The sequence below is a fragment of the Zea mays genome, chromosome 4 (assembly GCF_902167145.1).
Source record: "Zea mays cultivar B73 chromosome 4, Zm-B73-REFERENCE-NAM-5.0, whole genome shotgun sequence".
Classification (NCBI taxonomy): domain Eukaryota; kingdom Viridiplantae; phylum Streptophyta; class Magnoliopsida; order Poales; family Poaceae; genus Zea; species Zea mays.
Window position 1 is genome coordinate 100938725 of NC_050099.1, and position 27820 is coordinate 100966544.

The window sequence follows — 27820 nt, forward strand, 5'->3', positions numbered from 1 at the left end:
ACTACTTCCTAGCTCAAACGTCTGGTCCACCAGCTCGTCACACGCTCCGATCTCCTCCCACACCTCTCCACCTCCGACGACGACCACCACCATGGCGGCCGCTTCCCTCGCGCGCCTCTCCCGCCGCGCCACCACTTCCACCTCCGTGGCGGCGCCCGCCTTCCGGCGCCTCCTCTCCGCCACCTCCACCGCCCCCGCCGCGGCATCCGCCCCGCCGCCGCCCCCCAGCGCGGCCGCCGCCGCGGCCGTGGGCGCGGATCGAGTGCGGTGGGACTACCGGGGCCAGCGGCAGCTCGTCCCTCTGGGACAGTGGATGCCCAAGGTGGCCGTTGACGCGTACGTTGCTCCCGAGGCCGTGCTCGCCGGCCAGGTCACCGTGCACGACGGCGCCTCCGTCTGGAGCGGCGCCGTCCTGCGGGGGGACCTCAACAAGATCACGCTCGGCTTCTGCGCCAACGTCCAGGAGCGATGCGTCCTCCATGCCGCATGGGCGGCGCCCACAGGTCACCCTCATCACCCGAAATGCTAGATCTGGTTGCTACTCGCTAGGCTTAGGACTGTTTGCTGAATTGCTTAATTAATTTAGGACACGGTGGGACAATTTTCATTTCGGTTGGTGTAGCGAGGAATCGAGCATGGCTTGTAATTTAGTGATGCCTTGCGCATCTTGAGACTGAACTGAACTATTGTGTTTCTGAAGAGTTGCCCTGAACAGGGACGGAGCCAGGAATATCTTTAGGAGATGTTGAACTAAACCGTTACAGCGATATAATCTCACTAAACCACTCACACCACACTCACAGTAGACAAATATAATAGTTTAAAGTAGTGTTATATTGAAACAACGATAAGTAATAAAATCTTAAAATACACAATGAGAAATATAGGATCTAATTTTTAGGGGGACTCCATGTCCATGGGATCTGGAGCGGTAGGGGGGCTCGAGCCCCACCACTGCATCTGCCCTGCCCTCAATGATTTACAAATTTTGTGTGCAAATGGGCATTAGCATGTGCTCCATTCGATGGTTCATCTCGTACTGAATGGATACTGCATAGCAGTTTATTAAGGAAAGTTGAACCATGTTTTCATGCTTTGTTTTCTCTAGTGTACCTGTAACTACAAGTGAAAAAATGTTCTTGTAGATAGAGCTGTTCAATTGCACTAGTCATGCATTTGGGTAATCTTTGATTCATTTAATTGGAAAAAGGGTTCATCTTAACTAGGTTGCATGTGAGTTTGTTACAATCTGTTTCATGGAAATCTAAGGACGGGCACTTAGTTATTTTTAATCTATGCATTTTGCATTGTACTGTTAAGTTATGCTTGCAATCTCATAGAAAAATGTGAAGTTAGTATCTTTAACTCATTCAATTGGGCCACATTCGGTTTTGGCAATATACCAATTCTTTTCATACTTCACAATAATTTGCTTATACTAGTGACGATCCACTAGTTAGTCCATTGTTGGAGTTTCCATGTACTAACTACACTAGAGGTCCCTGAACCTGTAATGCTACGGTGTGACTGATGTCAAGTTCAGTGAGGTCAAAAGGAACTATGTGAGACAGCTATGAAAGTTCTGCTTACTCCTTTTCACACTCCTTCCATCCCAGAATGATCATCATATTTTATACAGGGAGAAGACAAAAATGACAAACTTTGACCAACAATTATTCAAACTATATAAGAGTTTAGCACATGAAACTTTTATCAATAGATTTGTATTGAAAGTGCCTCTGAGATGATATTGGGGGCGTTTGTTTCAGCTTAAAATCAGATTCTGGTCGTCAGAATTGGATTCTGGCAACCAAACGCTTCGCTTCTCAGTCAGTTTATGTGAGAATCGCTTTGTGAGAATCGTCTAAATCAACATGAACACGAAATGTCCGAGTCACCGCTATGTGAGGAATTCATCACTTGCTAGATCCTAAACCCTATGGACCCCTTCATCTTCCTCTGCATGTAAGCCCCATGATATTCAAATTCTTGTGACAACTTGATTATTCACGAATCCAGATTATCAGAAAAGCTTTTCAGGAAAAAGGTCTACGAGACATGCCCATTGGTTCTTTAGAAAATGGCAACATGTAGTAAGAGAAATAAATGGTCAGTATATTTTGTTTGACTTTTCCCTACACTTAGTATTCTAGGATGGGGGCAGTACTGCTTAAGATTTACTTCAGTAAACATTGTGCTATTTTGTCTCGTGTAGTTGCTCTTGTTACATGGGTCTCATTGCCATTAGATGTTCATTTTGTCCGGCATTGTCTGGTTTGTACTCCCATTGCCTTGTGACATAAAGCCCTAGCCTCATCCCCTGTGCCACCATCATTCTTGTGTCCTGTTCTGCAATTCTCTTCACTGCACAACCTAAACACTCTACTACCGGAGAGCTGATTTCTGGCTGGGTTCATCTGGGTTATCACTAAAAAATTCCCCACGAACCTATTTCCCCAATTGCTGATAAATAAGGATATACTTTTTTTTTGCTCATGAGGTCTACCCAGAAAAATTTCACAGTAAACGAATAAAACTTTCTCCTCTTGCAACTTTGTTTACCCCTATCTAGTTCTTGCAGACATAACAACAAACGTTTTTTATACCTGGAATTCATGAATGTGTTCTTTGCTTTCTCTACCTAGGCAGAATCCAGCAAATAACATTCAGAATGATCCTTAAGTGGAACAGAAGCACATGCTAAATGGTCACTGTCGGAGAGGGAATTCTCCGGCCGGGTGGCGGAACGCACCCGCCCTAAATCCTAAGATGAGGAGGGGGCCTAAGCGTTTTGCTTGCTAGATGGAATCGGGAAGAACACAAGAACACACAAGGGTTTAGAGTGGTTCAGGCCGCCGGAGCGTAATACCCTACTCCACTGTGTGTTGTATTGAATCTGTGAGCTCGAGAGCTTGAGTGTATGTGAGCGTGTAAGTGTCTCTGCCTTGTAACGTAGTGTGCCTTCCCTTTTATAGCTCAAGGGAGGCACATACAAGGATACTGAGCCCCGACATGTAGGCCCAGGGGCAAAACGGAAGGAAGTAACTAACGCTTATAACGCCTGGGCGATCTCCGAGCGCCATAATGTCCGTAGTGCATATAGTATTGATATGCCGCGCTGCTTCCTCGGTAACACGCGAGTGATGATGAGCATAGTGTACGCCGCAGCACGGGTGTACTGCCTGCCAATGGAATGGACAGGTACGCCGCCTGCGGGATGGCCTGGTCGCCGCCTGCCAGCGGAGTGGACAAGGCACATTTAATGCTGAGGCGGCACATCGCCTGCCAGTGGAATGGACAGGGCTCATTAAATGCCGAGGCGGCACATCACCTGCCAGTGGAATGGACAGGCGACGCGCCTTATCCGCAATAAATGCAGGGGCCGCGCGGCCCAGAGGCCTTACGTCAGGCTCCGCTCGCCGGCTTACGTCACGGGTGGTAGGCCACGTGGCAGCGTCGGGTCTCCGCCTGAGCGGGGAGCAGAAGCGTACACGGTATGGTCCAGACATGTGTCGGCTCCGGACCCTCGCCTGGTCTTGATTGAGGCCTGGGTATTCTTTGTCCCAGAATTCCGGGACCTTGCTGTGAGTGGCTCGGACCCCACACAGAGGGGTCCGGGACCCGTCCCAGGGGTTCGGTTCGCGCCCGTGGAGGTCCTGGACCTTACCCGGAGGTCCGGTCCGCATATATAGGGGTCCGACACTTTCCCATGGTGGTCCGGACCCACTGTTGATGCCTTGGAGTATATCGTCTTCTCTGGCCACGTGGCGGCCCCGGAGCCGTCCACGTGGTGGGGTGGGGTGTTGTTTACCACGCGACTAGAGATAGCCGCGTGGGCACCGCGTCTTTATACTGTAGTAAGGGGTACCCCTGTTTCAGGGTACCGACAGTGGCCCCCGGGCCCACCTCAGGGGAGGATACGAGCTTGCAGGTGGGGCCAAAGCTTGATTGGTGATTGGCGCGCCGCTTCCGTGCGCTTGCTGACGTAATCACTGCTAGTTTGCAGAGCTATTAGTAACTTTTCTACCCTTTGCAAAAGGAAGGTTCCTTCACCAGGCCAGGTTACGGTATGCACCGAAAGTACGAATAATTAGACCTGCTGCCATTCTTAAAACACACCTGTGTCACTACAGTTCAAAACTGCAACAAAACAGATGCATAATGAGACCGAGGAACCCATACCATTACCGATGGGAGGCCCACAAAAGAAAGCTATGATTAGGAATCCGGGAGTGGTTTAAGCTCGTCAAAGAAAAGGAGTTGTTAGCGATTCTCGTCAAGGAAGTGTTCCCTCGACTCGACCCTCCTCGTTCGCTTCGGTCACGCCAACTGCCACGTCTGTCCCTGCGGCTGACTGACCCGCGGCCCCCACGCCTGATGGTTGTGCCAAACCACGCGTGAGGCGCCTCGATGCCGCTGCATTGGTTTTGAAAAATCACCTTCTCTGTCTTCTGCGGCGGCCCCGAGTGATGGAATAAGTCTTGGGCATCTAGAGGACAATAGTCGCTTTTGACTGTCCTCTGTAGTCCTTTAGCATCTAGAGGACAGCTTGACTGTCCTCTGTAGTCTCTTTAGCATCTAGAGGACAACAGTCGCTTTTTGACTGTCCTCTGTAGTCGCTTTAGCATCTAGAGGACAACAGTCGCTTTTGACTGTCCTCTGTAGTCTCTTTAGCATCTAGAGGACAATCCTGTTGTGTAGTGTGTGTGAGAAGGTGTGGTAGTGTAGCCCCTAGGGCTATAAATATGTGTCCCCAACCCCTCTAAGGGTATGGCATTGTGTAGTGTTTGAGGAAATAAACAGAAAATTGCCCCAACTCATAGTGTCATCCTCTTGATGAGAGTTAGAGTCTCTCTACTGACAATTGGTATCAGAGGCAAACTATCCTGCAGCCTAAACATCTCGTGCTCATCTCCTTCCCGCGCCTCTCCCCACACTCAGTCGACAGCAAGAGCTCCAACTGTTCCTTCCTCCCCTACTCAGACGAGCAGCCTTTCGTCTGAGACAGCCTCTTCCACACGCAGCGACCCCTCACTAGCCCACCATGTCCCTACGCTCGGCCACTTTGAGTGCGCGGCGCCAGCAGGAGGCCGAGGTCGCCGCGGCACAAGAACGCGAGCGAGCAGCAGCAGCTGCTGCAGTGACAGCGGCGAGGGCAGCACGGTTGGCGGCGGCGGAACTGGCAGCGACGAGAGCGGAAGTAGAAGCAGCGGAGGCGGCGGATGCTGCACGTGCGGCGGCAATAGAGCTCGAGGTTCTGCGCGGCAGTAGAGCTGGCAGCTCTGCTTCTGTCGACGACAACACCGACGAAGAGGTCAGGCTGGCGAGGGAAGCAGCGCGAGAGCAGGCGGCACAGTGGGCAGCCGCGCATCCCCATGGGGGCGCGCGTGGCGGTAGCCCGGATAGGCGCCGACGCGCTGACGGCGCTCCAGGCGGGGGCGCACGCGACGGCAGCCCAGACAGGCGTAGACGCGCCGGCGGTGCTCCCGGCGGCGGCGACCGAGTCGACGGAGATCGCGGCCTTTACAGGCGGCGCGGTTCTCCCTCCCCGGATCGGTACCATGGTCGCCGCATGGCTCAGGCCATTGTCAGGGACATCGGTCCCGGCGGTGGGTGGCCTACCCTCACCAAGACCAACTACGTCGAGTGGGCCGCGGTGATGAGGGTACGGCTCTAGGTTCGCCACATGTGGGAAGCAGTTCGTTACGACGACGTCGACTACCACGAGGATCGGCGGGCGCTGGATGCCCTCATTGCTGCAGTCCCACCCGAGATGCAGTTTTCGCTTTCCCAGAAGCGGACTGCCAAGGAGGCCTGGGACGCCATCGTTGCGACCCGCATCGGCAGCGATCGTGCCCGCAAGACCACACTGCAGGCACTTCGCAAGGAGTGGGAGAACCTGGCCTTCAAGCCAGGTGAGGATGTTGATGACTTTGCTCTCCGCCTCAACACTCTGTTGCAGAAGATGGTGCAGTTCGGCGACGACACCTACGATGAGGAGAGAGCTGTTGAGAAGCTCTTCCGTTGCATCCCCGAGAAGTACAGATAGATTGCTCGCTCAATCGAGTCTCTGCTAGACCTCTCCACGATGACGATCGAAGAGGCGATTGGTCGTCTCAAGGTGGTCGACGACGACGAACCACAGGCTCTCTCTGGGCCTATCACTATCGGCGGGAAGCTACATCTCACTCGGGAGCAGTGGGAGGCCTGCCAGGGTGACAAGAAGAAGGAGTCCTCCTCGACACGAGGCCGCAAACGCGGCAAGCCGCGCAAGGCGCGTGGAGGCGCCCAGGTCGGGGCGCGAGGACATGCTGAGGATGGTGCACGTGGAGGTGCCCAAGGCGGCGCCGTCGGCAACAAGAAGCCGGCACGAGACGACGGCTGCCACAACTGCGGCAAGCTTGGCCACTGGGCCAGGGATTGTCGGCAGCCACGACGTGGCCAGGCCAACGTCGCACAGGCGGAGGCGGAGGAGGAGGCCCTGCTCCTGGCACATGCAAGCATCGAGCCATCTCCAGCGGCACCGGCCGCAGCGACACTCCTCCACCTTGATGAGTCGAAAGCACGCGCTTTCCTCGGCGACGGCTCCAACAAGGACATGATCGAAGGATGGTGCCTCGACACCGACGCCACTCATCACATGACCGACCGATGGGAGTTCTTCACCGAGCTTGACTCTAGCGTCCGAGGCTCCGTCAAGTTTGGGGACGCCTCCGGCGTAGAGATCAAGGGCGCCGGCTCAGTCGTCTTCACCGCCGCGTCTGGTGAGCACAGGCTGCTCACCGGAGTCTACTACATCCCCGCGTTGAGGAACTCTATCATCAGCTTGGGACAGCTGGATGAGAACGGTTCGCGCGTGGAGGTCGAGCACGGAGTCATGAGGATCTGGGATCCCTCTCGTCGCCTTCTTGCCAAGGTACACAGGAGTCCAAATCGACTATACATCCTCAATGTGAAGGTGGCACAACCTTACTGCCTTGCTGCTCGTCGAGACGACGGGGCATGGCAGTGGCACGAGCGCTTCGGGCACCTTAACTTCGAGGCCCTGAAGCGGCTCAGTGCCAAGGAGATGGTACGAGGCCTGCCGTGCCTTGACCATGTGGAGCAATTCTGCGATGTCTGCGTGTTGACAAAGCAGAGACGGCTCCCCTTTCTCCAGCAGTCGAGCTTCTGAGCCAAGGAGAGGCTCGAGCTCGTGCATGGGGACTTGTGTGGCCCGGTGACACCAGCCACACCAGGAGGACGACGCTACTTCTTGCTGCTCGTCGACGATCTCTCCCGCTACATGTGGGTGATGATCCTTAGCAGCAAGGGAGAGGCTGCGAACGCCATCAGGCGTGTGCAGGTCGCTGCGGAGGCGGAGTGCGGCCGCAAGCTGCGCGTGCTGCGCACCGACAACGGCGGCGAATTCACGGCGGCCGAGTTCGCGTCGTACTGCGCGGATGAGGGCGTTCAGCGCCACTACTCCGCGCCGTACAGCCCGCAGCAGAACAGCGTCGTCGAGCGGCGCAACCAGACGATTGTGGGGATGGCTCGGGCTCTCCTCAAGCAGAGAGGAATGCCAGCTGTCTTCTGGGGAGAGGCGGTGGTGACAGCGGTTTACATCCTCAACCGCTCGCCCACCAAGGCTCTCAACGGGATGACACCGTACGAGGCTTGGCATGGGCGCAAGCCGGCGGTCTCTCACCTACGGGTCTTCGGCTGCCTCGCGTTCACCAAGGAGCTTGGCCACATCAGCAAGCTCGACGATAGGAGCACCCCGGGGGTGTTCATTGGCTACGCGGAGGGCTCGAAGGCCTACCGCATCCTTGACCCAAGAACACAGCGTGTGCGCACGGCGCGCGACGTAGTGTTCGACGAAGGGCGAGGATGGGCGTGGGACAAGGCGGTGGACGACGGCACGACTCCGACGTACGACTTCACCATCGAGTACGTCCACTTTGAGGGAGCTGGGGGAGTAGGCAACTCTTCTCCGAGCAGGTCTACCCCAGCCCCCAAGTCTCCACCGACTCCAGCGCCACACTCTCCAGCTCCTGCTACAACGAGCTCTTCACCACCACGCACTCCAGCCACGACTCCGGCTACAGCGATCTCTTCGCCACCACGTACTCCAGCACTGACGATACCCTCTCCGGGAACGTCCTCTCCGACACCAGCTCGTGTCGAGCACGACCCAGTGGAGCTCGTGACCCCTCTGTCCCGCGACGAGGAGTGCGTCGACGCGTGCTACGACGACGAGCCGTTGCGGTATCGAAGGGTGGAGGGCCTTCTCATCGACCCGTCGGTGCCAGGACCTGCATCTCGCATTCTGGCAGGAGAGTTGCATATTGCATGCGACGATGGTGAGCCTCGGTCTTTCGCGGAGGCCGAGAAACATGCGGCTTGGCGTGCCGCGATGCAGTCGGAGATGGACGCGGTTGAGACGAACCGCACCTGGGAGCTCGCTGATCTTCCTCATGGTCATCGCGCGATCACCCTTAAATGGGTGTTCAAACTGAAGAGGGATGAAGCCGATGCCATCGTCAAGCACAAGGCTCGCTTGGTGGCACGCGGTTTCCTACAGCAGGAGGGGATCGACTTCGACGATGCTTTCGCCCCCGTGGCACGGATGGAATCCGTGCGACTCCTCCTTGCGTTGTCAGCCCAGCAGGGCTGGCACGTTCATCACATGGATGTCAAGTCGGCGTTTCTTAACAGCGACTTAAAGGAGGAGGTCTACGTACACCAGCCGCCAGGTTTTGCGATCCCTGGCAAGGAGGGCAAGGTGTTGCGCCTGCGCAAGGCTCTCTATGGCCTGCGACAGGCACCGAGGGCGTGGAATGCCAAGCTAGATTCCACGCTCAAAGGAATGGGTTTCACGCCAAGCCCGCACGAGGCGGCCATCTATCGGCGGGGCAATGGAGGAAGTGCCCTGCTGGTGGGTGTCTACGTCGACGACTTGGTGATCACCGGCGCCAAGGATGCAGAGGTGGCAGCGTTCAAGGAAGAGATGAAGACCACCTTCCAAATGAGTGACCTGGGGCATCTCTCCTTCTACCTGGGGATTGAGGTGCACCAGGGAGACTTCGGGATCACACTTCGCCAGACCGCCTATGCCAAGCGCATTGTTGAGGTGGCTGGGCTCACCGACTGCAACCCAGCTCTCACTCCGATGGAGGAGAGGCTGAAGCTGAGTCGCGACAGCACGACGGAGGAGGTGGATGCTACACAGTACCGGCGTCTTGTGGGGAGCCTTCGCTACCTCGTCCACACACGACCTGACTTGGCATACTCCGTCGGCTACGTTAGTCGGTTCTTGCAACGGCCGACGACGGAGCATGAGCAGGCTGTGAAGAGGATCATCCGCTATGTTGCGGGGACTCTCGACCACAGTCTCTACTACCCGAGGTGCCCTGGGGAGGCACACCTTGTCGGGTACAGTGACAGCGACCACGCCGGTGACATCGACACTAGCAAGAGCACAAGCGGGATCCTCTTCTTCCTCGGCAAGTGCCTCATTAGCTGGCAGTCGGTCAAGCAGCAGGTGGTGGCCATGTCCAGCTGCGAGGCCGAGTACATAGCGGCGTCCACTGCTTCGACTCAGGTGCTCTGGCTAGCTCGACTGCTCGGTGATCTCCTCGGGAGAGACACTGGCGCAGTGGAACTCAGGGTGGACAGCCAGTCCGCTCTGGCATTGGCCAAGAACCCCGTGTTCCATGAACGGAGCAAGCACATCCGGCTGAGATACCACTTCATCCGAGACTGCTTGGCAGAAGGGAGCATCAAGGCGCGTTACATCAACACCAAGGATCAGCTTGCAGACCTGCTCACCAAGCCCCTTGGGAAGATCAAGTTTGTTGAGCTTTGCTCCAGGTCCGGGATGGCCCAACTTTCTCACAAGACGACGCCCAAGACTTTGGGGGAGAATGATGGAATAAGTCTTGGGCATCTAGAGGACAACAATCGCTTTTGACTGTCCTCTGTAGTCCTTTAGCATCTAGAGGACAGCTTGACTGTCCTCTGTAGTCTCTTTAGCATCTAGAGGACAACAATCGCTTTTTGACTGTCCTCTGTAGTCGCTTTAGCATCTAGAGGACAACAACCGCTTTTGATTGTCCTCTGTAGTCTCTTTAGCATCTAGAGGACAATCCTGTTGTGTAGTGTGTGTGAGAAGGTGTGGTAGTGCAGCCCTTAGGGCTATAAATATGTGTCCCCAACCCCTCTAAGGGTATGGCATTGTGTAGTGTTTGAGGAAATAAACAGAAAATTGCCCCAACTCATAGTGTCATCCTCTTGATGAGAGTTAGAGTCCCTCTACTTAGGCGCAGTACTGGCGCGAGCGGCGGTTCACTCTTTCTGCACCCAGGAACTGACGCCCAAGGAGTATGACTTGTGGTCCTGGGCCACCGTGTCATAGTCTGGGCCGTTGTTTTCGGCGGAGATGGAGAGGCGCACTACTGCGGGCGGCGGTTCGCTCCTCGCGTGGCGGTTCGCCTTCTCTGCACTTGGAGACCAGCACACCAGCTGTATGACTTGTGGACCCAGGCCCCCGTGTCATAGACTGGGTTGCATTGGTGCGCGTCGGGCGAGATTTTCTGCGGCGTCTCGGGGCGCGAGCGGGAGAGTCTTCCTTGAAAAAAGGGATTCACCCCGCGTGTAGTAGTTACGCTTTCGCATTCTCTCCCAACTGCTGCGCCCTTTCGCCTTCGAGCTCTCCGCGCCCCTTTGCATTCGCGCTCTTCTGCTTCGCGCCGCCGTAGTCGCCATGGCCTCGTTAGTTCATCCCGAGCGTTTCCAGTCCGAGGGGACACTCAACTTGGTGCGCAACCTGCTCGGATGGAGTGCGTCGGCGTTCGCCGGAAGTATCCGCGCCGGCGCCACTCCCCTCGGCGATCTCGCCGCCGGGGAGTTCGTGCTCTTCGTCTCCTACCTCTCCTGCGGGTTGGCGCTGCCGATCTCACCCTTCTTCTTGCTGCTGTTGGAGGAGCTTGGCCTCCAGCTTCAGCACCTCACCCCCACTCCATCCTCCAGGCGGCCATCTTCGCCCACCTGTGCGAGATGTTCGTGGGGGTGGCGCCCTGCACTTCCCTCTTCCGCTATTTCTTTGTGCTGGTGAAGTCGGGGAAGGCTAAGGACCACCTCAGCGCCTACTACTTCCAGACAAGGCCGGATTCGGTCGGCGCCTACATCCCCACCCTTGGCGGCGCAAGGTGGGAGAACTGGCGCGGTGACTGGGTGATCGTCAGCGCCGAGGCTAACGACCGCCTCACCCTGCCGAGCGACGGGCCAAGACTCGACCGGAGGCAGTGAAGGGCCAAGCCATCCTTGGCGCCGGAGTTCCAGTTCGTACTGGACAGGATCAAGAGCTTGGCGGCGGGCGGCCTGACGTCGATGCACGTGGTCGGAGATTTCCTGAAGCGCCGGATCGCGCCGCTGCAGCAGAGGGCGCGTCTACGTTGCTGGTTCACCGGCTCAAACGACATCGGCCGGATCCAGCGCGGGCCGGGGACCGACCTGTCCTGGGAGGAGCTGGAGGTTCTGGTGAAGGGGATTACTGGTGAGTCCTTCGTCCCTGAGTCCCTAATCCTCCCCGAGGGTATTCTCGCGCTCTGCGACGACGCAGGGTTGAGGACGGCAATTTTGGCTACGCTGTCGACCCTCGACGAGAGCGGCGTGGCGGTTCGCCAGACCGGCGGCTGGGACCCCCACCGTGGGATCCGGATCTCCGATGCGCCGGCTGGAGGCCCCCAGACTGCGGCGTGGCTCCCAGCGCCTTCGCCAGAGCTTCCCGCGCCTCCGCCGCACCCCCGCCCCTTGGACAAGGGCAAAGGGCTGCAAGCAGCTCCTCAGCCCCAGGCGGCGCCGGGGTGTCGGAGGAAGAGAGGCGACGTCGGCTGCGCCACGCCGACGGATCGTTTGTTTTGGACCCCCCCGTTGGGGCCGAGGAGGCTGGCTCCCAGAAGCGTCAGAGGACTGCTGGTGGGGCCGAGGAGACCGGCTCCCAGGCCTAGGGCGCGCAGAGGCGCGTCAGTCCTCCGCCACCACAACCATCGGGTCCGCCTCCACCACAACCACCACCACCGTCGGGTTCGCCACCGCCACCACCACCCGGGGGCGATCTCCCCCAGGGGCACCAGCAGCAGCAACAACAACAGCAGCAGCAGCAAAAGCAGCGGTCGCCCCGCTTCCAGGGCCGCTGGAAGGTCCAGGGCCCCAAGTAAGTGCAACCCCTTTCTTCCATTAATCTGTTTATCATGTCGATGGGTCTTAACCCTTCCTTTGCTTGTCAGGGCTTCCTCCCCCTCTGCTCCCAAAGTCGTGCCTCCCCCGCCTCCGGCTGCTGCCGCCGAGACAGCGCCACCGGCCCCCCAGGCTCTCGCTGGGGGTCCGGCAGCAGCGGCGCTAACGCCAAGCGGTGCCGCAGCGGCGGAGGGGGTCTCCACTGCACCGACGGCTGCCACAGCCTCAACGACGGTGATGCCGTCGAGTACACCGTCGGCAGCAGCAGAGGAGGCCCCAGCTGCGCCCGCCCCCGCCATCGAGGTCGACGCGGGGGGCGCGTCCAGCTCCATCCCGCCGCCCACTCCGGAGGAGACAGAGGTGATTTTTGGGCGGCGGCTCCGGTCCGGCGCCGAGCCAGAAGCAGCGCCAGTTCCCCTTCCCCGGGTGCTGTCTCGCGCCCATCAGGCCCTCCAAGAGACTGAGGCGGCGATCCTGCGGGAGTGGGAGGCGCTCGAGGCCGAACACCAGCGACTGGCGTACCCGGCTGGAGGAGCGCACCAAGGCAGCGTCCCGCCAGTTCGCCTCCGAGCGGTTCGAGCTTGAGCGGGACCGCAAGGACTACAAGGACTTCCAGAAGGTGTACGCCCGGGAGCTGGAGGTGGCCCGGAAGGAGAAGAGGCTGGCCAAGGAGGAGCACTTGGACCAGAGGGAGGAGGTCGTCACGGAGCTCCAGGCCAAGCTGAATGCCTTCAACAAAATCCTGGAGGAGCAGCGGGTCCAGCAGACCGCGGCTGTGGAGAGCCTGCAAAGGCTACAGCGAGAGCTGGATGACAAGGCCAGCAGCTTTGCCCTGGCCGAGGAGAACCTCAAGGAGAAGGATGCTTCCCTGGATAAGCGGGCGGCGGATCTCGCCTGGCGGGAGAAGGACCTCGCCTTCAGGGAGGAAATGTTTGAAAGGCGGGAGAAGCTGCTGGCTGATCATGAGCTCGAGGCGGAGAAGGAGCGGGCGCTTGAGGAGCGGGTCCGCCAGTTCGAGGCGTCACAGGCAGCACCGGGCCCCCAGGCGGTGGAGGCGATGCAGAAGACGCTTGAAGATCTTCAGCATGGTTATTAAAGCGTCGTTTAAACGACGATTAAGCGTCGTTTAAGCGCTAAAACGTGATTAGGAGTTAAAGCGTCCGTACGTTTTAAAAAACTGCGTAGAACGTCCGTTTTGGACGTTTAAGCGACGTTTAAACGTCGGAACGCGCGTTCTGGACGTTTTACCCGTTCTACGGACGTTCTGTGCGTCTATGAGTTCTTGGGCCTTAATGGGCCTTTAACCAGCAAGCTTGCTCCAGCAGTCAAACTGCCCACACGCACAGCCCTAGTCGCCAAACTGCCACACGCACAACCGCGGAGCCGCCAGAGCCAGACGCTGCCGCCGTCGGGCGTCCTCCCGCCCTCCAGGTACGCCGCCGCCCCCTCCTCCCTCCTCCCTCCTCCGGTCCCCCCTCCTCCCTCCTCCCTCCCCCGGTCCTCCCTCCACCTACAGCCGCCGCCAGTGCGCAGTGCTCCAGGTCCAGGCGCAACCGCCCAGTGCGCAGTGCTCCTGCTCCAGCGAGCCGCCAGTATGCAACCACCCAGGTCGGCAGGTCCAGCCGCTGTTCATATTCTGCTGCTGTTCGTATCCAAAACACAGTGCACACTGCTCCAGCGAGCCGCCAGCCACCAGCCAGTGCGCAATGCGCAGTGCTCCAGCCAGTGCGCAGTGAAGCAGCCAGCAGCCAGTGCGTAGTGCTCCAGCCGCCGCTGCTCAGTGTGGCTGCAACAACCAACAGTATAAATGTATAATACCATTCTACTGTGTGTTGCAGGCTAAAGTGTGACAGTGAATTTCAAGTCTGAAAAGACGTTTCAACGTTCGTTTAAACGTTTAAACGTTGAAAAGTTGGTTCATAACGTTTTAACGTTTTACCGCTTTAATAACCATGATCTTCAGGCGGAGCAGCGCGCCGGGGTCCAGCGCATCGCCGCATGGGTCGGTGAGGCGAGCACGACACTGGTGCCGCTAGGGGTGAGCCCCATCCCGGTGTCGGAGCTGCCGACATCCATCTCTGATGCGCTCCGGGTGCTGGACTCCGCCGCCGACCGCCTCCGACGCCTGGACTAGATTCTTGGCGCCCGCCTGGAGGCCGAGGGCGGCAGGCTCTGCCGGGCGATGATCGAGTACATCCTAACGTGCTTCCGGAGCCACGACCCGGCCATCTCCTTGGAGCCGGTGATCGCTGGTCCGGTGGCCGACACTGAGGACGCTGCCCGGGAGGCTGTTCAAGATGCCGTGGAATTGGTGGCCGAACGTTTCCAGCGGGATCCTGCTGATGATGAGTAGCTGGATCTGCAGAGAGAAGGCAAGGGTCCCGTTAGGAAGCGGCTTTGTAATATTTTTTGGTTTTGTAAGATACTTTTGGGAAGTATTAATCTAACAGTGACAGAACTTATATGTATGCTATTTGTCTTTGCTGTGTGCGTCGTTACCAACTTCTCCCTGGTACTTGGCCCCCCTGGGATGTAGGCTCGACGTGTCGAGGCTGGATGCCAGTACACTTAAGAAAGAATTGGTGACCTGGCCCCCAGGAGGTAGTATCGACTGGGACCTAGACCTGCACACAGCCTTGGCTAGGAAGCTTTAGTAGTGCACCCATAGGGCCCACTAACTGGTATCTTTTATCCTTTGATTCACGCAACAGGACCTGCAGGATTTAGGCCGGGAAGCCAATCCGTGTGTCTAGACCCTCTGGACCACAACTCTAAATATTAGGGCACCCGTCGCAGAGTGGTGGAGCGTGTAGGCTTAGGGTACGGGACCAGGCTAAGCGTCTACACAGCTCCGGACCACCCCAGGGGACGTGTGTCCGTTCTCTAGAACCGGACCCCAGGTTGTTGGACCCACAGGACTATAGTTCCAAATACTAGAGTACCCGTCACGGAGTGGTGGAGCGTGCAGGCTTAGGGTACGGAACCAAGCTAAACGACTACACAGCTCCGGACCACCCTAGGAGACAAGTACTCGTTCTCTAGGACTGGCCCCCAGGCCGCCGGACCCCCCCTACCGAGGGATCCCCAACTGTAAGCCTGGCTACTCAATTCGGATGTCATTATACCAGCAAGGGTGGGAACTGTATGGGTGGTTTAGATAAAAAATGATGCTCGTAAATTGAAGCAAAAATAAGACCATCACAAAAACAAATCTGGGGGTGAATCTTTTCTTTATAACTTGATATTCATGAGTGTAGGCCAACAGACCGGGTTTATGAGGGCGGACCTCACCGGGCTGACGTACATATATGCGCAACTTAGTTACAAAGGAAGAAAACTGAATCCACAGGCTTGTTTTTATGGGAAAAACTTACGGAGATGCTCTATGTTTCAGGGATTGGGAATAGGCTCTCCTTCAGTTGTAGCAAGGCGGACACACCCGGGTCGGCATATTTCTGTCACCTTGAAGGGTCATTCTCAGCTGGGGGAGAGTTTGTGGAGCCCTTCTCGGTTCAGTACTCGCCTTAGGACCAGGTCCCCGACCCTGAGCTCCCTACTATGCACGAACCGTTGGTGGTAGCGCCTGAGCGCTTGGTTGTACCGTGCATTTCGGATCGCCGCTCGCCATCTGCGCTCGTCGATGAAGTCCACGTCCTCACGTCGCAGCTGTTCCTGCATAGACTCATCGAAAGCCTGGACCTGTGGGGAGCCCATAATGATTTCCGGGGGAAGGCAGGCTTCGGCCCCGTAGACCAGGAAGAACGGGGTCTCCCCGGTAGCTCGGCTGGGTGTGGTCCGGTTCCTCCATAGCACGGACGGAAGCTCGTCGACCCAATTTGCACCATGCCTTTTCAAGCAGTCGTAGGTGCGTGTCTTGAGTTCCCTGAGGATCTCTGCGTTTGCCCACTCCACTTGGCCGTTGCTCCTTGGATGAGCCACGGACGCAAAGCAGAGCTGGGTGCCGATGTCCTCGCAATACTCCTGGAAGATCCGACTTATAAACTGGGTCCTGTTGTCCGTAATGATACGGCTTGGGACCCCAAATCTACAGACGATCGACTTGAGGAAAGCGACAGCAGCACCCTGGGTGATATTGACCACAGGGGTGGCCACTGGCCACTTTATGAACTTGTCGATGGCGACGAAGAGAAACCGGTACCCGCCGACGGCCCTGGGGAATGGTCCCAGGATATCCACCCCGCATACGGTGAATGGCCAGGAGGGTGGAATCATCTGTAGAGCCTGAGCTAGTGTGTGTATCTGCTTTGTGTGGAACTGGCACGCCTTGCATGACTTTACCATCTCAGCTGCATCCTGGAGAGCGGTTGGCCAGTAAAAGCCATGCGGGAAGGCCTTACCGACCAGCGTGCGGGATGATGAATGACTTCCACACTCTCCTCCATGGATCTCCGTGAGCAACTCATGGCCCTCCTCCTGGGTAATGCACCACATGAGAATGCCGTTGGCGCCACGGCGGTAGAGATCCCCTTCCACCATCGCATAGCGTTTAGCCAACCGCACTATACACTCTGCGGACACATGGTCTTCAGGAAGGATATTTTCCTTCAGGTAGTCTCGGATCTCGAAGATCCATGCATCGGGACCACTCTGAGATATTGGCTGCGGCTCTAAGGGACTGGCAGGATCTCCTATAGCACACACAGTCTTCGGTGGGTTCTGTAGATGGGACGCCACCGGGACCGCTAGCTTCGAGGTGCTAGTCTCGCCCCCTTCGCCCAGTTCGGCCGGCTGGGCGGTGGGTCTCAGCAGCCGTCTTTCGAAGACGCCCTCGGGCACGGGTGCCCAAGTTGACGCCCTCACGGAGAGGTCATTTGCCGCCGAGTTGTCAGCCCGAGGAACGTGTTGCAGCTCTAGGGCAGTGAAGTCCTTTTCCAGCTTCCTCACGTGAAGTAGGTACGCTGCGAGCCTGGGCTTGTTGCAGCTACACTCCCCGCGGACTTGCTTGATGATCAGCTGGGAGTCCCCCTTCACCAGGAGCTGGCGGATCCCTAGGGATAGGGCCGCCGACAAGCCAAAGATCAGTGCTTCGTACTCCGCCATGTTGTTGGTGGCCTTGAACTCAAGGTGCACCATGTACTTCACTTGATCTCCGCTTTGGTCGATGAGGACCACTCCAGCTCCGCCAACTTGCTGACGGGCGGATCCATCGAAGAAGAGCGTCCAGTGGGGCTCGGTGAAGACCGGACCCCTGGGCTCCGCAGGTGTGGGGTCCGAATCGGGATCCGGACCCCCAGGAGCGCTCGGGGGAAGCGTCCACTCCACGATGAAGTCAGCCAGGACCTGGCTCTTGATGGCGTGGCGAGGCTGGAAGTCCAGCTGGAACTCAGCGAGCTCCGCGGCCCACTTGGCGATGTTGCCTGTGGCGTTAGAGTTGTGGAGGATGGCCCTTGACGGAAAAGGAGGTCACCACCACGACCCTGTGTGCCTGGAAATAGTGGCGCAGCTTCCTGGACGCAACAAGCACAACATAGGGAAGGTTGTGCGTCTCAAGGTACCTGGTCTTCGCCTCGTGGAGGACCTCGCTGACGTAGTAGACCGGCCTCTGAACGGTCCGGACCCCGGCAGCCGGTCCCGAGTCCTCAGGTTCCTGGCCTTCTTGTGCTGTCCTTTCGACGACCAGCACCATGCTCACCGCTTCCGCAGCCGCCGCGATGTATAAAATACAACGGCTCCCTAGGCTCTGGGGCTACCAGTATTGGTAGGGACACCAGGTGCTGCTTCAACTCTTGGAAGGCTTGTTCCGCCTCTTCGGTCCAAGAGAATGGGCCGGACTTCCGCAACAGCTTGAAGAAGGGTAGCACCCTCTCAGCCAGCCTTGAAATGAAGCGGCTAAGGGCGGCTAATGACCCCGTAAGCTTCTGGACGTCCTTGATACGGGCTGGAGGCCTCATTGCCTTAATCGCCTTGATTTTCTCCGGGTTTGCTTCAATGCCCCGGTACGAAACCAGGAACCCAACAACTTCCCTACGGAGACACCAAAGACGCACTTGTCCGGGTTCAGCTTTGTGCGGGTTGTCCGCAGCCTGTCGAAGACCAGGGTCAAGTCTTCCCCTAGGGTCGACCCTCTCTTGGTCTTGACTACGATGTCATCAACGTATACTTCCACCTTGTACCTGATCAGGTTCCCAAAAGTCTTACTCATCGCCCGCACAAATGTTGGCAAGACGTTTTTCAGACCGTAAGGCATTACGACATAGCAGTAAAGCCCATCCACTGTTACAAAAGCGGTATGCTTTCTATCTTCCCTAGACATCTGGATTTTATGGAAACCAGAATAAGCATCTAAGAAAGACAAAAGGTCGCACCCGGAGGTAGAATCCACGATTTGATCTATTCGCGGAAGTGGATACGGGTCCTTGGGACAAGCTTTATTAAGGCTGGCGTAGTCGATGCACATCTGAAGCTTCCCATTCGCCTTGGGGACGATGACTGGGTTGGCCAGCCACACTAGGTGATGAACCTCTTCGATGAAGCCGGCGTCTAGCAGCTTTCGGACCTCCTTTCGGATGAAGTCCTGTCGCTCGACGGACTGTCTACGAGGCTCTCACCGGCCTGGCGTCTGGGCTGATCTTCAGATGGTGCTCGATCACCTCCCTGGGGATCCCAGGCATCTGCGACAGCTCCCATGCGAACACGTCGGCATTTGCCCGGAGGAAGGCGACGAGCGCGAGTTCCTATTTTTTCTCCAGATCACCCGCAATGCGAGTGGTCTGGGAGGAACCTGCTCTGAGCTGGACGGCCTTGACGGAGACGTCGTCCGCTCCGGATGGCCGCACCTTCGGCACCTTGGTAGGCGCCTTGGTTCCGGAGATCGGGGGGTTCCTCCCTCCGTCGTCCGGGCGAGCAGCTTCTGCCGCCAGGGCGTGCATCTTTTCCACAACCGCAAGCGCAGCGGCGCGGTCACCCCGCACGGTGAGGACCCCGGCCGGAGACATCTTGAGGACCAAATACCCGTAATGGGCAATGGCCATGAAACGGTACAGGGCCGACCTGCCGATGATGGCGTTGAAGGGGAGGTTAACCTCCGCGACGTCGAACTGGACGTTCTCCGTGCGGAAGTTCTCGGTCCCGAATGTTACCGGGAGTGCGATGCTCCCATGGGGATACACCGGTTGTGGGCCCACTCCGAAGAATGGGCGAGAGGGTCCCAGCCGGGACCCTGGGATTTGCAGCTGCTTGAATACAGCATGACTGATGACGTTGAGGCCGGCCCCTCCGTCAATCAGAACATGGTGCAGCCGTATGTTGGCAATGACAGGGGCGGTGATGAGCGGTAGTATACCGGCCCCTGCCATGTTGTCGGGGCAGTCGGATGCCCCGAAGGAGATGGTGGTGCTCCTCCACCTCTGATGTGGAGTAGCCTTCGGGACCCCTGGGACCGTCGAAAGGACCTCTCGGCGCAGGGACTTGACGTTCCTGCGGGAGGTGAGCTCCCAGCTCCCGCCGTACATGACGTACAACTTCTTGTAGCGGTCGGTGTCGTCACCGGAGTCGGAGTCCCCAGTGAAAACGTCCTTCAGGTCCCCCTCAGGTGACTGATACCCGAGGCCCCCCTCAGGTGACTGATACCCGAGGTCCCGTTCTCCCGCGGCCACATCACCGTCGTCGACCTTCTCCTTGCCAGGCCGGCGACGAGGCGGGGAGCCATCCTTGGACGTCTGCTCGCGTCGCTCGTTGACGCGCTTCGCGAGCTTGATGATCTCGCGGCACTCCGCGGCGCTGTGCCGACTGTTGGGGTGCACAGGGCATGAGCCGCTGTTGCCCCCCTGCGGCCGTGGGCGCTTGTTGCGCTTGTTCCGGCCCCCAGTCGCGGCTGCGACGACCGGAGCAGCAGACGACAACTTCTCGTGGCCGCGATTCTTCTTCTTTTTGCCGTCCTGAGCGACGGCACCCGAGCCACCCGTCTGGGCAACCCCGATCTGTGGTGCCGAGTGCCATGCACGGCCCTCGGCAGCCCTGGCACACTTGTCGGCCAGAGCGAAGAGCGTGGTGACAGTTTCCACGTCATGCGTGGCCAACTTCTCCAGCATCTTTTCATCACGTACCCCCTGGCGGAAAGCGGTGATGATGGAAGCATCGGAGATACGGGGTATAGTCCCTCGTACCTTGGTGAAGCGGGAGATGAAGGCTCGGAGGGTTTCCCCGGGCTCCTGCCTCACTGCATGGAGGTGAGCCTCCACGCCATGCCGTTGATAAGTGCTGGCGAAGTTCGCTGTGAACCGCGCGCAGAGCTCTTCCCAGGAGTAGATCGATCCTGGGGTGAGGTTCATGAGCCAAGTCCGAGCCGGCCCAGACAAGGCTACATGGAAGTATGTCGCCATTACATCAGTGTCTCCACCTGCTGCCGTAATGGCGGTGACGTATACCTGCAAGAATTCCGACGGATTTGACGTACCGTCGTACTTCTCCGGCAGGTGTAGCCGGAACTTGGATGGCCAAGTCGCCGCGCGGAGATAATCCGCCAGCGCGGCGCAGCCCACGTCGGCCAACGGGACACCCGCCTGGATCCGGGCGTACGTTGGAGTTTGCGGTGCAACCGCAGCGAAGTCGTAGTCGAGGTTGCGACCCTCGACGTTCTGTCGGCGCTCACGCGCCCTCTCCAGAGAGAGGCAGGCATCCTCACCCGCACGCCTGCGGTTTAGTTCTGCCCGCAGGTCATAAGACCTCCCTAGAGAGACTGGAGCGTCCTCTCCTGCACGTCTGCGGTTGAGCTCCGTTCGTAGGTCCTCAGTCGGTGCGGCCCTCACCGAGGGTGAGCGTACTGACGCCGACGCCTCATATTGACGCCGGGATGACCGAGGCCTGGGCCTGGCTGAGCCAGAATGCGCCATGCCGAGCAGACGGTCGACGTCGTCACGCCACTGCTTCATGGCCCCCAGCGAGGCCGTGGAGCTAGGAGGGTGGCGTAGCAACTCCCTGGTTGCAGACAAGGCCCCAGGCGCAGCCCTCGACGCCCTGGACGTTTGCGCAGGAGTGTGCTGCCGCGTAGAGTGCATAGCAGCAGCACCAGGCGCAGGGAGGTTGGTGGCCTGCGGTGTGGAAGACGTAGCCTCCTCCATCAGGAAGTCCTCGGGCATGAAATCATGGTGCTCGACGATGTGGACCATGGTGTCGAGCAGAAAAACAAGCAAAAACCTAATGCCAAGCTCCCTACCTGGCACGCCAAATGTCGGAGAGGGAATTCTCCGGTCGGGTGGCGGAACGCACCCGCCCTAAATCCTAAGATGAGGAGGGGGCCTAAACGTTTTGCCTGCTAGATGGAATCGGGAAGAACACACGAACACACAAGGGTTTAGAGTGGTTCAGGCCGCCGGAGCGTAATACCCTACTCCACTGTGTGTTGTATTGAATCTGTGAGCTCGAGAGCTTGAGTGTATGTGAGCCTGTAAGTGTCTCCGCCTTGTAACGTAGTGTGCCTTCCCTTTTATAGCTCAAGGGAGGCACATACAAGGATACTGAGCCCCGACATGTGGGCCCAGGGACAAAACGGAAGGAAGTAACTAACGCTTATAACGCCTGAGCGATCTCCGAGCGCCATAATGTCCGTAGTGCATATAGATTGATATGCCGCGCTGCTTCCTTGGTAACGCGCGAGTGATGATGAGCATAGTGTACGCCGCAGCACGGGTGTACTGCCTGCCAATGGAATGGACAGGCACGCCGCCTGCGGGATGGCTTGGTTGCCGCCTGCCAGCGGAGTGGACAGGGCACATTTAATGCTGAGGCGGCACATCGCGTGCCAGTGGAATGGACAGGGCTCATTAAATGCCGAGGCGGCAAATCACCTGCTAGTGGAATGGACATGCGGCGCGCCTTATTCGCAATAAATGCAGGGGCCGCGCGGCCCAGAGGCCTTACGTCAGGCTCCGCTCGCCGGCTTACGTCACGGGCAGTAGGCCACGTGGCAGCGTCGGGTCTCCGCCTGAGCGGGGAGCAGAAGCGTACACGGTATGGTCCGAACACGTGTCGGCTCCGGACCCCCGCCTGGTCTTGATTTAGGCCTGGGTATTTTTTGTCCCAGAATTCCGGGACCTTGCTGTGAGTGGCCCGAACCCCACACAGAGGGGTCCGGGACCCATCCCAGGGGTTCGGTTCGCGCCCGTGGAGGTCCTGGACCTTACTCGGAGGTCCGGTCCACATATACAGGGGTCCGACACTTTCCCATGGGGTCTGAACCCACTGTTGATGCCTTGGAGTATATCGTCTTCTCTGGCCACGTGGCGGCCCCGGAGCCGTTCACGTGGTGGGGTCGGGTGCTTTTTACCACGCGACTAGAGATAGCCGCGTGTGCACCGCGTCTTTATACTGTAGTAAGGGGTACCCCTGTTTCAGGGTACCTACAGTCACATATTAAATGAGTTTGCAAAAAGAGAGGTCAAATCATCATCATTTTCACTAGAGGTACCCCCATCATCGGAAGTAGTGTATTTGAGGGTATCTCTAAAATGTACCTTCTTTTTGCTATCCTTAGCCATGAGACATTTGTGACTGACGTTGGGGAAGAGAAGACCTTTGTTGACGACGATGTTGACAGCGTCCTTGTCGTCGGAGGAGTCGGTGGAGCTCTTGTCGGAGTCCCATTCCCGTCTTATGAGCTCCTCGCCACCCTTCTTTTTGTTGTAGTTACTCTTCTTTTTCCATCTTCTTCTTCCCTTTCTTGTCGTCGTCCCTGTCACTGTCACTTGTACATGGACATTTAGCTATATAATGACCGAACTTACCATATCTGTAGCAAACCCTCTTGGCGCGGGGTTTGTAGTCCTTCCCCTTCCTTTGCTTGAGGATTTACCGGAAGCTCTTGATGATAAGAGTCATCTACTCGTTGTCAAGCTTGGAGGCGTCGATTGGGAGCCTACTTTTTGGTGTAGGCTCTTCCTTCTTTTCTTCCGTTGCCTTGAATGCAACGGGTTGTACCTTGGGTGTGGAGATGGCGCCTTGCTCCAAGTTGACAATATGGTTGGAGTCTTTGATCATAAGTTCAAAGCTCACAAACTTGTCAATCACCTCCTCAGGAGACATCTGTTTATATCTAGGATCTCCACGGATTAGTTGCACTTGAGTGGGGTTACGAAAGACGAGATTTTAGAATAACCTTGACCATTTCATGGTCATCCCACTTGGTGCTCCTGAGGTTGCGGACTTGGTTGACCATCGTCTTGATCTGATTGTACATTGCTTGTGGCTCCTCCCTTGTTGAGGACGAACCGACCGAGTTCTCTCTCGATTGTTTCGCGCTTGGTGATTTTGGTCACCTCGTCCCCTTCATGCGTCGTCTTGAGGACGTCCCAAATCTCTTTGGCATTCTTCAACCCTTGCACCTTGTTGTACTCCTCCCGACACAAGGAAGCGAGGAGTATGGAGGTGGCTTGGTAGTTGAAGTGTCTTATTTGGGTGGCCTCATCGGAGTTGTAGTCCTCGTCGCCCACCTGTGGTACCTGGCTACCTGCGCTCCAAACTCAAACTCAAGTCCTCAACAATATCTCATATTCTTTCGTGGAGTGAGGTTAGATGATGCCTCATTTTATCACTCCACATGCAATAATCTTCACCATCAAAATATATGGTGGTTTGTCTAGGTGAACGGAAAGTAAGGGAGCGCGTTTAGAAATACAGGGATAACGAAGGGGGATCTTATTATATTTCTTACGCTCTTGGCGCTTCGAGGATGTCGACTCGGCGCCGAAGGTTGAAGGTGAGGAAGAAACGGTCTCGTAGTAGACTACCTTCTTCATCTTCTTTTTCTTTTTGTCACCCTTCTTATGTGACTTGATGGAGCCGGCGGATTCCACTTTGTGCTCTTTGTGCTTGCCGCCGGCCTCCTTCGATGGAGTCCTTCATTCTTGTTTCCCGAAGGTCTAGGCTTTTCCCCGGTGACCATCTCGACATCACTTCGAGTTGTTAGACCCTAATGAAGAACCTGACTCTGATACCAATTGAAAGTCGCCTAGAGGGGGGAGGGGGGTGAATAGGCGAAACCTGAAAATTATAAACTTTGAACATGCACTTCACCTGGGGTTAGGGTTAGAAATAAATAATAGTGAATTTAGAGTGCGAAAGATAGTTCTTCTTGCTATGAGTTGCTCAATCAATGCGGATAACTTTGGGAGCTAACTCAACACAATGTGAGCACGGGAACTTTTAGTGAGAGGGGAGAGGGAAGAAACAGATCAAATAGTGAAGATCAACACAAATGGACATGACGATTTGTTTCCCGAGGTTCGGTTCCAAAGAACCTACTCCTCGTTGAGGAGGCCACAAAGGCCAGGTCTATTTAAACCCTTTCCCTCTCTCAATCGGTCACCTAGACCGGTCGAGTGCTTCTTCTTAATCTCACGGGTCACTAAGACCCCGCAAGGATCACCACACAATTAGGTGTCTCTTGCTTGCTTTACAAAACACTTGAAAGTTTAGAAGGAGAAGAAGAAAGCAACCAAGCAACAAATGAAACACAAATCACCCTCTCTCAAGTCACTAAACACTTTTGATCACTTGACTTGATTATGGCACTTGGAGAGGATTGAAGGCTTTGAATGTGTCTTTGGAGTGTATTCTTTACTCTTGTATTGAGTGTTGAGAGTGGAAAGCTTGGATGACTTGAATGGTGGTGGTTGGGGGGTATTTATAGCCCCAACCACTATTCTAGCCTTTGGCTGTTCTGTCTGTTGACGGGCACACCGGACAGTTCGATGCGCACCGGACACTTCACTGTTCACTGTCCAGTGCGTGCCACGTCAGCTGACCGTTGGGGTTTGGAGCTGTTGATCGTTGAAGTCGTCTGTCCTTATGGTGCACCAGACAGTCTGGTGCGACCTGACATCGCAGACTGTCTCTGACCTTCTGACGCTTCAGACTGCAGCGCAGTCGACCGTTGCTTTGTGGGCTCATTGGACAGTCTGGTTAATTTTAGCCGAGGAGCACTGAGAATTCCCGAGAGCGGCCAGTTCGTTGGGCGCCCTAGCCTGGGCATCGGACACTGTCCGGTGCGCCACAGGCGGTGCAAGTCTGTTTTGCTTCAAAGTTGTAGAATTGCCCTAAGGTCTTTTTCTTTGTATGTGTATATGAACTTTATGCACCTGAGAAAAGATCAACTGGCAAACTAGTTAGTCCATAAGGTTTGTGATGGTCGTCAAACACCAAAATCGATTATAGGAAATGTTGAGGTCATTTTCCTTTCAATACCTCTTGCGTCACTATCAAGCACGTATAGGCATACACCTGATATGGGGTATTGTCTCGTCCTTTCCGGTGTATGGGTCACTGTAGAGACTCCCGTGCCGAGGCCTCCACGACTGGAATGGACCGGTCCCGCGATTCTGTGAAGGCATATTCATGGGCGCACTCGGGGGTGTTCTATCGTGTTGGTCTGACGCATTTTGGTATTGTAGGTACGACCTGGTCGTGGTTTGGTGACGTAGTGTCTTCTCGCGGCCGTTGTGGGTCGACATTGTCGGCCGGGGTTCCTTCCTTGCGGATCCACTCGGCGGGGACTTGGTCGTTCGCTCCGCCTCGCAGCCTTGCTCGACGGGGGCTTGGTCGGTCGCCCCGCCTCGCAGCCTTGCTCGGCGGGGACTTGATCGGTTGCCCCGCCTCGCAGACTTGCTCGACGAGGACTTGGTCGGTAAATAGGCTAGTAAGGTTTATGGGCCTTGCCGGGTACCCCTTTCCTGGGTACCCGACAAAGGGTGGCTTCCAATGTCGCCTGCATGGTTGCCACGGATCGCGTGAGCTCATGGAAGACTGTTGCCAAGGATTCGAGCGTGAGGGGAGGTTGAGGTGCCGTGGATGAGGATGTGGTGGGTTCGGGCAGTGAAGTTGTGGGGATTGGCAGCATAGCGGAGGAGGCCGACAGGGATGGTGGTGGACGGAGGGCCTGACATATCCGACACTATTCCCAAAGTTAGGGGTGCAAGAAGAGGAGGAAGAGGGAGTGGTGGCTAGGGCTCCCAGCTCCTTGAGGGAAGCCGACAACAAATAAGTTGCTTCTGCTTAATTTCCAGGAGAAATCCCTTACAAGTATTTATAGTCCTAAGAGATCTAATCCTGAAACAGATTGGACTCTAAGGCTTATCCCGGTTACTGTAGCGCATGAAAAGTACCGAGATTAGATCAGGTCAGAATAGTTTTTTAGGCAAAAGATAAGGATCGAATCGGATTTAGTTAGGGAACAAATAAGGATTATATCAGATTTAGTTGATAAGGATTGGATCAAATTAGTTAGGAAGGAGATAAGGATTAGATCAGATTTTGTTAGTTGGAAAGAGATAAGCCAGTCGTCTCTATAAAAGGGACACTATTGTATCAATTAAGTGTAAGCAAGAATTAGAAGCAAGACTTCTTCTTGACCGGCCGTGGGCAGAGGCCCCCGCCCGGCGTTCCTGCAACTACAAACTCCCTCTCCAATTCCCCAATCACGCGCAGTCCATAAGAGTCTCAACCAAATTAATCTGTTATCAATGATTTGACATTTAGCTTTTATCATGTTAGTTAAAGCCTTAGATTCTGAACATGGTAACCTAGGAAGTTTTTGCATTCTAGAATGGACTGTTAAGGATTTGCGATCACCTCCATGAATGATAATGTGTGTATACTGGACTGAGGATTTTGATTTAGTTTCTGTAAATTAAATTTAATGCTGAACCTGTTTTTCTAGGATGCTAGACATGTGATGTATTCGTGAATATACCAAATCTAACATCCCTTTTCTGTTGTACTTCACTGTATGCATATTTTATAGCAAACTAGATAATCTCTCCTAGTGGTCCAGATGCTTTTGTTCATAAATCTTCATGATAATATTGCCTTCCATTATAAGGTGCACTAGTAAACAATTGTGTAGAATCTATTTGGGTCATAAACTTGCTCTAAGGTATCATCGGAAGGAAATTTTAGATTTTCATCTTCTATTGTAATATGTCCGTACTCTGTTTGGAACCTGTTGGGAAAGGTTGGATTAGATCTCATCTGCAATCTGTCTTCTGTTTATAGGGCTTCCAGCTGAGACCCTTGTGGACCGGTACGTGACAGTGGGTGCCTACTGCCTGCTGCGCTCTTGCACCATCGAGCCCGAGTGCATCATTGGCCAGCACTCTATCCTCATGGAAGGTTCGCTGGTTGAGACCAACTCAATCCTGGAGGCTGGCTCTGTATTGCCCCCAGGAAGGCGAATTCCGACTGGTGAACTCTGGGCTGGAAGCCCGGCTAGGTTTGTTCGGAAGCTGACCAACGAGGAGATCATGGACATTCCAAAGCTTGCAACTGCCATCAACGATCTGATGCAAAGCCATTTCTCGGAGTTCCTGCCTTACTCTAACGCTTATTTGGAGGTAGAGAAGTTGAAGAAGTCGTTCTCGATCCCCCTGTAAGAGCATGTTGCCCCGCTCGTCCAGTTGAATGAATGAGGAAATAAAGGTTCCCCAATGCTAGATGTTTTGTATTGAATCGAACTTCTACTTCTGTTACGTCTTTTTGGGGGGTTCTTTGTTGTTTTGAGCATGGGGACACGTGCAGGAATCATGTCTTGATATCTTTTTACGCAACCCAATTCTGTGTTGATTACTTTCAGTTCTACTATTACTCTTTT

General features: G+C 55.9%; 1 protein-coding gene across 1 annotated transcript; it reads left to right on the plus strand.

The window, feature by feature from the left end:
- Positions 1 to 27807, plus strand: LOC100283857 (mitochondrial NADH ubiquinone oxidoreductase 29 kDa subunit). Its single transcript, NM_001156755.2, has 2 exons — positions 1 to 503; positions 27226 to 27807. The coding sequence occupies exons 1-2, from the start codon at positions 92 to 94 to the stop codon at positions 27600 to 27602; spliced, it is 789 nt and encodes a 262-aa protein (NP_001150227.1). The 5' UTR covers positions 1 to 91; the 3' UTR covers positions 27603 to 27807.
- The last annotated feature ends 13 nt before the right edge of the window (positions 27808 to 27820 follow it).

Excerpts from the sequence above, each read along its gene's own strand:
- LOC100283857 (NM_001156755.2), top strand. The coding sequence starts at position 92 with ATGGCGGCCGCTTCCCTCGCGCGCCTCTCCCGCCGCGCCACCACTTCC. Across the intron at positions 504-27,225 it reads CGCATGGGCGGCGCCCACAG|GGCTTCCAGCTGAGACCCTT; the intron begins GTCACCCTCATC and ends TTCTGTTTATAG.